We start from the raw sequence: 13,854 nt of genomic DNA on the forward strand, positions 1-13,854 counted from the left end.
GTTGATAGTGTGGTAAGGGAAAGCTAAATTAAAAAAAACAGGAAATTAAAAAAAAAATACAGATCTCATTGCCCAGCTGTGATGTCCTTCCTTGGACTTGAGAGTGATTGTCCATACACGTATTTCCATGAAAGTCGGTGGGACTACTTGTGTGAGTAATGGCTTGTGGGCAGAGATCCCCAGGCTCATGGTAAAGTGAATTCAGGAAATAAGCACAAAAATGTTGGGAGAATAACTGCCAATGGGATTAAATTTTTTTCTCTCTGCTTTTAGGAATCCATGGATCATCTTTAGTCCTTGACATAAAAGATTTCTTACTTAAAACAAGTCTGAAAGAAAGAGCAAAATCTCTGGTTGGCCCTTTTTGCTGCTCCCTTAACGTGGAAGCCAAGTGGTGCAAGCACAGTGGTGATCCTGGCCCAGAGCAATCTGTTCCAAAAATCTACATTGATTTGAGAGGAGGACTGCTGCAGGTCTGTATAAGATACTTATGGTTGTGCTGTTGAGCTGGACTGGCTTTGGATGATTGAGTTTTCAAAAATAAATTTCATTAAAGCCTTCGCATCCTACAACCGGTCGCTAGAGTGGGGATTTTTTGCATGTTTTATTTGGGTGGTTTTTATTTTACCTTACAAAATAAGTATCTACTCTTTCATGTAAACTGTTGATTAAAAAATTGTGTACTGTGTTTTGGGGTTGATTTATTTTTTTAAAAAATACTGCTTAAACCCTGTATTTTAGCTATATGTGCATGTTCCTTAAAACTACTGGATCAAATTGCTAACACTTAATATCTAGGGTCCTGTTCTGATGGGTGTGTGTCTGTCTGTCCATGATCTACGTGTCTCTAATGCCTAGGGGTAGCCCTAAGAAGTACATATCCTTTCTTTTTAAACTTACACAAATTTCTCAGGGGAGTAATTGCAAACTGTTGTTTGTAACAATTAATACTCAGTTTTCCGTGCTATCCTCTCCTTTTTGGAAGTGCCCACAACTTGAAATCAGTCCAGGAAGCTTGGGAGCTCTTGAAATGAAAAATAGATTCTGTGGGGCTTAAACAAGTAGGCTTTAAGATATGTCTTGTTTTGATTATTTTTATTATAGTATCTATACATACCAAATGTTTTTAAATAAATGCATAAATCAATTATATAAAACGCGAAAAGGAAATTTTGACATTTGATTGTGTCAGTAAGTTTTTTCCCAGAATTGGAATTAGAAGGTCTTAGGAGTGCAGCACTGGAAATAGGGTTAATCAGATAATACAAATTTATAAAACAGTTTATCTTAATGAATAAAGTGAGTTTTTTTCTTTGCTTCTTTTTTTATTTGTTTTTCACAGGTACTTGGTACAGGTGCTTTTTATTTGTTTTTCACAGGTACTAGTACACAGGTACTACCTAAATGTGTTGGTAATAAAGTGCTGGGGATTTTTTTTCCAAAATTTTGGAGTTTGAGAAGTACCAAAAAAAAATCTATAATTCTCAGAAAGCCATTTATTATTAGAGTATAATTAGGGACAATTAGCTTTTGCAGAAGATAATTAAGTGTTTGGTCTGGCAGAATAGATTAGAGAATGATGACAAAATCATTAGCAGTTCTGTTTGAAATTAATTTATTTATGGCTAATGATTTTACCAGCTCTAAACATGACCTCACCTATCACTGTTAATTTGGATTGCATCAGAACCTTGAGAGCTTATGTAAAATCAGTTCCTCATCTCTGAATGTTGTAGTAGGGGTTCCATGTCCTGGAGTTCCCAGCTGCCTACAGATGAAATGATTATAAGTGTGAGATGGATAAAAACATTCACCCCTCCTCTGTCAGTGGGGAACTGGGGCCTCTGGGGTTGGCTTAAGGTGACAGAGAGCTCCTTTGAGGTGGTGCTAGAATAGGTGTGAGACCCCCAGACCAGAGGTACTCCAGAAACCACAGTGGAGATGCACAAAATTCCGGGGATACCTGCCTAGCCTGGGAATGTTTGGCTCAGGACGGGCTGTGGCTGTGTTTCAAGAGGGTCTTGGTGTATTCTGTGGGCTTGCTTGTAGATGCAGGGCAAGAAAAAACCTACCTTCTTAGCAACTACACTCTCTTTAGGCATCTTTTGATTTTTTTCACATTTGAAATTTGGTATTCCCCCATTGAAAAGTTTGTACTACTAGTTCATACGTGACTTGTTTACTTTACTTTACTCACAACCTTATCATGACTTTTAAGTTACAGTCTGGGCATTTTGATTTCAGTCCACACTGGTTCCTCGTCTAATTTCTGTGTTGCTAATTGCTTCTTTGTCTTCCATGTTGCTTCAAGGCCTGCTTCTGCACATGAAGTCTGAAGTACTTGTTCCAATTCATGTAATTCTCTCAAACAGAAGCTTGATTTGAAAAAAGCAGCAATGCCTGTCCAAGATGGGAGAAGGGAATGCCTTCTTGCCTTTTATTTTGCTGCAAAGTGTGCAAATCTTCTGGACTTTACATTTTGTACCTAAGATGATCTTTCATATATCTTTTGCATCACATTCTTTGCTGTGTCACTTAATTTTAAATGTATTCCAGAGTTCCAGTTTTGGAGCAACAAGCTCTTTGAAGAGTTTAAACCTTGTATCTTTAAGGGATTTTTGTCATGTCTTAAACTGAGAAACCTGTGACCAGTCCTAGCATTATGTACAGTTCTTGAATATAACATTCCAGGTCTGTGGTCTTCCAGGCAGCATCACTATTAATTATGAAATTATAGGAATTGATGTTTTCCTTCAGATAATGAAAAGAACACATTTGACAAATGGCTTTGTAAGGATATTTTGTTGCTTCTGTCCTTTATTGTAAAGTTAAGAATGTTTGCAAGCAATTAAAATGTAAGTAGAGCAGACTCAAAGCCATATAAAGTTCTTGTTGTTTTAGGGAGTTGTTTTTCCCTTCAAAAATGGCTGAATATTTGTATGTAATTTTTTCATCTTTTTTCTCTCTCTCTCTCTCTCTCTTTTTTTCATTTTAAAGGTTTTCTGGGGTCAAGAGCATTTGAACTGTTTAGTTCTTCTCCAGGAGCTTCTGTGGCAGTACCTGAGTAAAAAGGGCAGTGTAGAGACGGTGATAGCTGAACGTACACACCCAACGTGTTTCTCTACAGAAAGGAATCCAGCCTCAAAACCTGAGCATACCTCAGATGATCTGAGAACAGGCCTCTTCCAGTATATACAAGATGCAGGTAAGAAGGATATAATTTTGGCTCTCTTTTTTTCTTCCTTTTTTTCCTAGATTATAAAGTAAAAATAGTAGTAACCTATTAGACATTACTTGCCTCTTACAATGAATAACTTTATATCTTTTGGAAAAGCAGTTGAAAAGACATCTGCTAGAATTAAAAAAAAATACTTTAAAAGACTTTTTTGATTTCTTTCCATTAAGCTGTAGTGTTTTAAAAGTCAGGGAAATTGCTTTTTTATTTTCTCTCCTTTTGATCCCAAGGGATTTCTTTTTAATCACTTTGGTTTCATAAACCAGCATGTTTCTTTCTAGAAATTGCATAACGGATTATAACTTTCTTTCATTTGACAGAAGCACAAAAGCTGCCCAATGCCTATGAAGTTGTGTTTTACAATGAAACTGAGGATAGTCCAGGAATGATGCTGTGGAGATATCCAGAACCTCGAGTGCTCACTCTTGTAAAAATTAACCCTGTTCCTTTTAATACCACTGAAGACCCAGATATTAGCACTGCTGACCTTGGAGATGTTCTTCAGGTGGGTAATGAGTTTTCTACTTTCAGTAACAAATGGAAATGTTACTGCTGTAAAGTAAAAGTTTTCAAACTCCGATTTATTAAAAACGAGCAAAAAACAAATGTCAGGAGCTCTATAAAACCAATATGAGGTACATTGCACAGCTTGAGCATATCTTTAGTTTCAAAACTACTTGTATAAACCTTTTACCCTCTTACCTCTGCAGTTTTTATGTTGCATAATAAGCTATAGCCAAGTTTAGCAGGTTTAGTTTGTGAGCATACAATTTTTATTCTTTCTTTTTATGGTTTCATCCATCAGTCTTTGCATAAAGGCTTCATTTGGTTTAAAACTGAAACACGTGAGGAAAGACCTGGTCTGAAATTTCCAAGATCTAGTGGAATCATTGAAGTAAAAGCTCCAATCTGGTTGTTCTCTCCTGTTTCTGTGGTGGCAGATGGCTGCATTGGTCCTAGTAAGATCCATAGGGTAGGGGGAAATGGTCTGTTTTCTCTCATTTTTCCTTGAGAGGGTTGAAGTGGATGGTGCAGTTTGACTGTGGGATATCATGGAACTTCTCTTTGAAGGAGGCTGAGTGCTGCAGTCTCCATGCCCCAAAAGTAGACCATACCTCAAAATTACACTGATCCTTCATGTGCTGGAATTTTTGCTTTCTAATGTATGCAATTGGGTCATTACATTTTCTCCTGTCTAGTGTAATTTTCTTTAAATGCACTTATTCCTTGCATACATATTTTGATTTTAACTCAATTTTAATTCTCGTAATCTCTGTTTCCCTTTTATATTACAAATTGGACCTGTCATTTTTTTTTTAATTTCAGTCTGTTTGTTAATCAGAATAGTGTTGTGAGTCAAGGGAAATAAATATTTCCCAGTTCTTCCTATTTGTTCAAAACTGTTGAATTATATTTCATTATTGCTGTGATGTTAAAAATTGCTTTTCAAATTGAATTATTCACCAATATGCTTTGAGTTATGAATAAGTAGGATAATCTTCCTCAGATAAATGATTTAATGTTATTACCGTGCACATACTGTTGGTGAGATCATGTAAGTGTCCTGCCAATTTCTTTGCCCTCTAGACAGCCAAATGTCAGCTCCTTTCAGTTACATGAAAATTAAAATTAAATGGAAAAAAATCAGCTCCACTTGGCATGAGGTTTGAATAAAAGATCAAAATTGTGTTATTGTAGGCTGTCTTGATGACCTATTAGGTTGCTATGAAAGCCACCATTTTGCCTCCTTTCAGGCTGGTATTTTTGGAGCACGGCACACCAAGGTTTTGGTTTCATTACATTACATTCCCATTACAGATAACAGACATCTTGAACCATTATGTATGTGCTTGTGGAACAATATGACCCTGTCCAAGGGGAATATCAGCCCTTCTTCAAGGGGCATACACAGCTGGGCTTTTAGTAGCACACAGCTTCTGCTTTGTGCTTCTGTACCACGGTCTAGAGAAGAGAAGATCCAACCCACTTTGGTTGCCTCAGAGAGTGAGAAGCATCCAGCTACCAGGGGTCAGCCTCTGCTGGTGTTCATGTCATTCTTCAGATTTCTACCACCAGAGAAAATATAGATATCAGCCAAGTTAGAGGACATCCAGTCAAAAATTCTGCTTTGGGCACATGATGTGCAGAAATGCTTTGGTTGTAGACCATTAATTATGGTAGTAATTGTTGCCTGGCTCGAGGTGGTGATTTATCACATTTTCCAGAAATGGCCATACACCTGATGAACCATTTTAAACAGTCATTTTAAACATGGGCAGTGTGTTTTTTTTAATTAATCTAACAGACGTATGTGGGTAGAATAAGTAATACAGAGAAAATTTTTGATTTCTTTAGGTAAAGTGCATTTACGCAATACTCATATCAAACTTCAGATTCTAATTTAAGTTAATCATGAGGCCTTTCATCAGCTCCACTTTTTCCCTGTGTGGATACATGTTAATTAATATACTGGGATTTAGTGCATACAGAAAATTCATTAAATACAAAGAGAAAAAAGATAAAACAGTATTTATCTTATTCCATTTTTGAAATGAAACATTAGAGAAACATCTGCAATCCAAAGACTTCAGCTTTTTTGAAAAAAAAAAAAAAAAAGATCTAAATTTAAACACAATAATGATACTAAGCTATATTAAAATATACTTTAAGAACTTTCCCAGGATTGTGGATGTGTTCAAATGCAAGGAGGACCCATAATGTCCCCAGCTGTGTTACCAGTCTCCCTTAATCCTCTGCTTCACAAAGATACAGTCAAAGGTGCCCTTCTGCAGTTTGTCTTGAATTTTTGAGGTTTTTTTCTTGAAGTTTTCCAGTTGCATGTTCTTTCTTTCTGAGTAAGTTGCTATGACATTTCATCTAGTTTTCTGTCTTTGTTAAACTTCTAGCATAACGTTTTAATCATGGGTAGGTTTTAGAACTCTCTGTTTTTATAGCTATTATTCAAATTCCTGGAACTTGCAAAAGCTTCACCATAAAGAGAATTTTTCTAAATATTGAAGGTGCGTGTTATCTGGTGCAGCCAAAGGATAGAGAACAGCTTCAGATTATGAGTTGATATGAGCTATATTGTTTCTGTTGAACCCTGCCTTGCTGCTATTTCTAAATTGCCCCAAAGAGCTGTTTTCTTGTGCTTACCTTGTGTTGTTGCAAAGGGAAGCAGTTTCACAGGTCAAGTTTGTAATACTTTGTTTTTACAGTCCAAACATTGTTGCTTTTATTTGTGGGGGAACAGGAAGAACTGATGTCTCTGCCATGGTATACCACCTGTCATTTCTTTAGAAGGTTGAAATAGAGCTTGGATCTAATAGTTTGAAGGAAGTGAGAATCCTCGATCCGATTGCAAGAAATTGCAGCAGGATTATATTTCTTTGAGCAGGTGGAAAGTATCTTAATTTGTTGTTTTCCCTGTTTAACAGACGTGGCAAACTCTATATCATCTTTAAGCCCTTATTGTCCCATTTTCCCATGTTGTAAATGTCCTTTGGCTCTGTGTGATTTACCATTCTTTCAGATAACTAGTATTTGAGGAAACACCTTTCAAAGGTAAAGAATGGTATTGACATGAGAATCATATGCCCACCTCAGTTCTAGAGGGTAGTCCAAACTTGGAAAATGTTCACAAAAATTTTTCAAAAGGTAAAAGCAAGATGAAGTAGCAATTCCATTATTTTTAAAATACTGAAGATTTATATATTGATAAGTTAAAAAAAGGGATGCTTTCTGAGACTTTTTCCATTATAACAGATGAAACTTAAATAATTCAAGTAGATTGCTGGTAAGAGGAAATCTTGTGGTTAAAGATGAGCAACTTCAAAAGTCTGTGCTTAAAGAAATACTTGTATGTCTTTTGTTTATGTACACAAAACCAGAGAGAAAAAAAAACTACTGATCTTGCTCCAAAAATTTAGTTATGCTACATTTGGGTCACTCTCATGTGCAGATAATTTCTGTAACAAAAACTGTGCAGGTGTTTATAAATTTGTCTCAGCGAGTAATCACATGTGAAGACTTAAGGCCTGCCACAGTTTCCCAGTTTAACATTGAACTATATTCTATAAGGCAACCAGCTCATCATTACGGGGAAAAGGTCTTCTAATTGCCCTGTGATGGTCTTGTGGTGTGCCAGTTAGGTTGGAATCTGTGGGCAGTGATGATTCTCATTCCTATGAAATCTGACCATGAAATGTCTTTCACCCAGAACTTTGAAGCCTGGTAATAGCCTTCAAGCAGATTTTGGTTTAGAATGTATGTTGAAATGTCTCCTGCAGAGATACCAGAATTATAGAAGATACATGAGCATCTTTAGGAACAAGAATGGGCTGGGCAGTCTCAATTTCAGAGTAAGGGCTTCATAGTGTCTCTCTTCATCTCCTAAATAATGAGGGCATTGGCTTGATATGGCTACTAGGCCAGTTGAAAGAGAATTTGTGGCAATTTCCTCCATTCTGATTGTTCTGGTTGCCTTGAAAGTATGCCATTGGAATGACAGGAGTAAGAGTAATTTCTGGTTTCAGACAATAGTTTATTATTATGCAGATAATTCCACTGTCCCAGAACATAAAGAATAATTGAATATATTCTACATCATAACAAAAACCTGTATTTCAGAGCTGTTGTGTGATGCTAAATTTAGCTGTGCTTCTACAGTTACTTGGATCTGTCAGGTCCATATCTGAGAAAGGACAAGTCATCTTCGTTTCTGTGATATTTTTAAAATTCAAAAGAGGGAAAGCAGAGAAAAAAAGTAGAGAAAAATCTGTTACTGATTCAGTAGTGACTTTCACATTGTGCAGATACAATATGAAGCTAGCTACATGTAGATATTTAACCTCAAAGAAATTTCTGTTGAATATTTGTGCTCTGGGGCTTAGAACTGTAATTGCACTGTGTGTCTAGTTTCCCCAAAGTCTTCCTGTGTCTTCCTGCAGTCTTAAGAATCTCAGATTTATGTTTATCTTTGCCTGTGATGTTGTTATACTTTTCTGATGTAATCTGGCTTATGTTTTTATATCATTTATCTTTACCAAGAGCAAGGTTGACAGGTTTAGGTTGGCAGAGGAGAGAGTAAAAATTGGGTGGGGCTCACCAAGGTAGGAAACAGTTCATATGCCATCAGGGAAATACTCTGCTTTTCTGTACAGACAGGTGAACAGGACACACAAATTATCTCCTGTACAGCTGGAGGCTTGTTTTTATCTAGTGAACCTTTTACAGAAATTCTCATTTATTGTCATTCCATTGTAGAGTTACCTTTCCAATGAGGGATGTTGCTGGCACTGCCCCATATCTCAAACAAAAGCTATGTCTTGTCACAAGAGCATTTACCCAAGTGACATGGATTTAAAAGCAGGAGAAAACCAGATTTATCTAATCAAAGTAATCGTACAATGTGTAGTGTTCCAAATTCCGAGTTATCTGATTTAGCTAAGATGCATCACTAACACAGACTTAAAATTCTTTCTCCTGGATTGTCATCCAGTGGGAGATATAAGCTGTTAAACAAAAGAAAGATAAACTACAGCATTTGCTCATTTCTCCATATGAAGTTAAAATAAAATATCTGCTGAACTATAACCCTGGCAGGTTTTTGTATTTGAGGATGTTTCCCTTGTGTACCTGCCAGGATTCCTATTGCACGCACGTGTAGTCAGCATTATAACAGCTGATGAAACAATGAATTCATGCTGAGGTCTCCTTTTTTGGCCTTTCTTCTTTATACAGTGTCCTAAGAAACAGAGCACAGGTTAGAAAAGTGGTGATTAAATTAACCAAATCTCAAGGTCTACTGAAGCATATTTTAGGGCTGTGAGTATAGTTCTGAGGTTGCAAGGGCTTAACTGGGATTTAATAATGAAAGACTACATAAATAAAACCACCATGGTAAAATTCACACAGAGCATTTCCAAAGGTGGTGAAATCTTTTTTAGGAGAACATAAAATATCTCCAGCTTCAAAGGGCAGGGATTCAAAAATTTGTCTGTTACATTGCCTTACATGCATGTGCTATTTAAATAAAGCATTTGCAAACTTGCTAGTCTGGAATTTGATTTTTTTCAACACTGTCATCCAATAAATAGTCATATTCTAACACCTTGTGGCTGTTTAAACAGTGGCTTAAGGAAGCATGAGCTTAAGAATGACTGACATTAGACCTACTGTAAGTCATTATTCCAGGAAGGATTTGACATGACAGTCAACAGGAAAAGAATTATGATCAATGTCAAAGACATTCATTTTTCCTTTTAACAGAGAATACCTCATTTTTGGCTGACTCTGCTTCCCTTTTACTTTTCATTCCCTGTTGGGCTAAAATATTCAGCTGGGCATTTGAGAGTCTGGGAAAAGTGCTTTCTGGGAAACCACAAAATTTTGATTTATTTCTTATATTCCCTAAGCAACAACTATTTTGGAAATCCAGATGATTTGTGCGTGACAGGTTAGTGATTTAAGTTCACGGTGTTACAACATAATAAGCTGTAAAGTTCAGCTATGCTTCTTGATAAACCTGTTGCTTTGCAAGTTATTGAATCTACTGCCACGCAGTTCAGTACTGCCTTCAAATAATGGGACTTTTTAGATGGATGAAGAAATAATTTGTCTGTCTGTTGTGAATTGCTCAGAAGGCAAACTTGGTGTTTTGTCTGCTTTTTAAAGCTTACATTTCTTGTTAATTCTATCTTTGGATGTTATTCAAAATTACTGTATTAGTCATACCACTATTATATAAAGATTCTATACAGTGTTTTTATTATTTCTCTACTTGGTGAAGAGTTACAAGAAACTTGAAAAGAAGCAGTTATTATTGAACATACTTGATCATAAACTAGAAATTTTTAAAATGCCATTTATTCTGATGTGGGGTACCTCTTTCTCAGCAGTAGATGCAGTGTTTCTGTTTGTGGATGAGTACAAAAATGGGTGCAGGTCATCACATAAACAGCTGCTCTGTATAAGAGGCCTGTAGGTTTTCTTGTAGCTTGAGCTACACTTCAGATGATCTGCAGGCGAGCAAATTTTCTGATCTGAGTTTTGCACATTTTCCAAAGTCAAGACTCTGGCTATTAACTATAAGTATTGTCTTCATTTTCTTGCAAGGAAGGAAGTAGGGACTAAAGAAGTTGGAGTCTTAAGCAGATGTTGAAACAGAGACTGTTCTCTTAGGGAATTCCAGCTTTAAATATTATTTGTGAACTTCCTTGCCTGAGAGTAGGATTATCTCAGACTTTACTATTTTGTTACTGGTTTTTGTGTGTATAATTTTAATTATTTTGCTGTGTGATCTTAGTGTTCCCTGCATCAAGATGAGACTGTATCGTTTGTCCTAGAGTTTCCCTGTGCAGTCTGCAGGGAGTTAAGCGTAACTTGTTGGGAATGTTAATGGAAGTTGTGCATAATTTGCCCGTGCATCACAGTGAAATTTACCCTTAGGGGTTACTGAGCCAGTGAAAATTCTACCGGGTGCCAGAGGACTGACGAAACCATCAGATTATCTTAATGACAGATTTACACTCTCCCTGTGTTCTGTACTCTTCCGAGTTTGTGACTCTGATTTATGAAACTTTGCAAACCCAAGTCCTTCCGGCTGTACAGTGACTTTGTGGTGCTTCTCACAGGGGTCAGGCTTTACTGTGGTGAGAATGTGTGGTCAAAATAGCTCATACACTGAAAATTATAAGGTGTATTTTGTGTTAATAGACTGCTAACCTCAATGGTCAGAGGTAACTACATTTCAACGACATAATGCTTGTATTATTAATAAATACTGAAGCTTAGAAAATTAAAAACCTTCAATGAAATGTGGAAGATAGTATATCAGAAAGAGACAATAAAGGGTGTTGAAAGAAGTAGGTGAGTCCCTGACATAAGGTCTCCAATCTGTATACTTTTGTTTCTCAATGCCTGAAACAATACATTAGGAGCTAATAAATTAAAGAAATATTGTTACTTTTGCTGTTCAAAAGGCAAGTGATCATTCACATACACTCAGTCACAAGGTAAATGGCAATTAGTAGAAAAGTTTGACACTTAGCAGTACATGATTTTCCTGCTTATAGTTCTGCAGAAATCTCAGTTATAGCCCAGTGCTATTCTGTGCTTTTTTGAAAAAAAAAGCTGTTAGTGTGTTTAGAGTAGCTTTTCCATAATGAAAAAGCCAGTATCTGTGACAGATTACATTACTCCACACACCTGCATTTGCTCTGAACCTGCTAGCCTGATAAATTGATAAGTTGGTCATATGTTGTTTTAAAAAGGCAAAGAACGTAGTTCCTAATAAAAGAATGCTACATATTTCTTCTAAAAGGTTAAAAAGCATTTCTCAGGGCTCTTAAATTACCATATTCTGATACCAGGGGAAAATAAAACCTGGGCTTAGAGTCGTGTTTGTACTTAGAGGGCTTTCCGGACAGGAAGGCAATCTTGATGCAATTCAGTAAGCCACAATACCAGTGGGGCATCACAGGTGAAAAAATTGCAGCTGTACCCCTCACCACAATGTATTACAACTGTACAGTGGAATATTTCCTGTACAGAAATAGGGCTTGGTTAACTTTGTTTCCCAAGAGTAGATCACATTAAAATGTTATAAAATCATGATTTCCTGCATTTGAATACTTGTGGTTTCTCAACTGGTTCCAATATTACAAAAGGTTTTTTTTATAGCTTCTATTAGTTGAAGATGTATAGAAGCTTTTTTTCCAAAGTCAGCTAAAAGGAAGTTATGTATTTTTAAAGAACAACTTTTCTCAGAAGACAAGAGTTTTCTTTCACATCTTTTCATTACAACTCTATTTGATATTTATTTTATAAACTGCAGGACAGATGTAAATTTAAATAAAATGAAATAAATATACTAATAGGACTATTAGTATATATGTTTAATGGAGTTGAAAGAGCCATAGTATATGTTATTACTCAGATAGCCTAATAGTAGTTCTTTTCATTAGTCAGCCAAGACCTCACTACAGATAAAGGAAAAATTAAATTAAGCAGATATTGCATATTAAATTTTAGGGTAAGTATTTGTGATTTAGATGTCCTAGCTTTAGTACCAAATTTATTTTTTAAAAAATTCAAAAAGAAGCAAAACAATTATGTGAAGAAATAATATGACATAATTTTGAAAAACATCTCCGGTGGGTGTCTGATTATTCCAGAGTGTTGAAAATTGAATGTACCATAGTGGAATATATTTTACTGCCTGAAATATATAGGTATGTAACACTTCAAATTACTGTCAAAAAGTACAGAAAACTGTAATGAAAATACAAAGGAGGGTGAGGTGGTTGGGGCAGCAAATACTTTGTACAACTAAATAATTTTAATCCTAGTATTACTGCTAATCCTGAAACTACTTATAGGAGGCTATATTTTTATCTCACTGTAAACCATCTCTCTTTTTTTGGTGGTTTGGTTGTTTGGTTTTTTCCTTCATGAAATGGGGATATTGGTGGTCTGTAGCTGTGCCAGGAAAGTCTGTTTTCTACACAGATACGATACAATCTTAGCTCTGAGGAGGGTTAAAAAATATTATCTAACAGGCAAGTGGTTTGTAGCATGATTTCACACTGTCAATCACACAAAATACACAGGAATGTGGATGTTGAAGTATCCTACGTTTGCCCAAAGTGTAGGTGTTCCACTGGACATATTGAATTGTGTATGTTTTGCAAACCAGGCATATTACAAAGTTCTATTTAATACTATTTTTCTTTTGAGCATATTTTCTACATGTTATATTATTTTTCTGCAGAGTTCTTTTGCTAGTTTTATATAAATAATACTTCAAAATCAAATTTAAAAGTAATGTTCCTAGTAGTTATTGCCAAGACTTTTTTCCTTATAAAAATCTGTGTAAAACTTTTTATTTCCTGCTACTGCAACTTCTGTTCACCTAATGAGAGAATTATATTTTTAAGACAGTTGGCCCTAAACCAGCAAAATATCTTAATAAAAGAATAGCTTTATTGCAGAGCAATCAGTTTATTCATGCTCAGGAAGCTGGAGTCAAAGGCGCAGTCTGGGTTGGTGTCTGACTCAGAGTTCTCGTTTGTGTTGTGTTCTGCCTCATTCACTGAGGTGGCCCTGCTTGGAGAAGATAAAACACACACACACTTCCTGTCTTCTGTGTGCATGTTTTCTGCAGTAGTTGTTTCTGGACCAAGAATAGCTTAATTTTCAAGAGGAAGCGCCCACGATCTGAGGGACTGAGATTCAAGAAATGAATATATCTTCTGTAAAAGCTTCTTTTCTAGCAAATACATCAATCAAAAGGAAGCATCACTGAAAGAAACATTAGGCACCCAGCTGTTAATATCTATCTTTCTTTCTCAACTGGACAAGATGTATTTTCCAGCCTAAGATATTTAGCATGTATTTGAAGTTCACTTTTTTATACTGAGTTTTAAAATCATATGTTTCAGTAGTTAATACTGAAGGCATAATACTTTTATACATCCTTCATTCAACAACCTGGCTGGTGGCTATAGCTTATTCCTACAGACAAAAAGATGTTTATGAAAAAGATGGGATTAGTTAAGAAATGGAGATATTTTAATTATTTCTCTCCTAGCTGGAAGTTATGTTCATGTCTGAGACCT

The 13,854-nt window shown here is 35.9% G+C and overlaps 1 protein-coding gene across 1 annotated transcript in view; it reads left to right on the top strand.

Annotated features, from left to right (window-relative positions):
• VPS13B (vacuolar protein sorting 13 homolog B) overlaps nt 1-13,854 on the top strand; it is a 423,217-nt gene that overhangs the window by 339,994 nt on the left and 69,369 nt on the right. Inside the window, exons 35-37 of the mRNA XM_039705990.1 lie at nt 274-473; nt 2,998-3,205; nt 3,556-3,740. Of these exons, the coding sequence (XP_039561924.1) occupies nt 274-473; nt 2,998-3,205; nt 3,556-3,740 (593 nt within the window). The remainder of the gene's footprint in view (nt 1-273; nt 474-2,997; nt 3,206-3,555; nt 3,741-13,854) is intronic.

This window comes from Passer montanus, unplaced genomic scaffold (genome assembly GCF_014805655.1).
Source record: "Passer montanus isolate IOZ18808 unplaced genomic scaffold, ASM1480565v1 scaffold19, whole genome shotgun sequence".
Classification (NCBI taxonomy): Eukaryota; Metazoa; Chordata; class Aves; order Passeriformes; family Passeridae; genus Passer; species Passer montanus.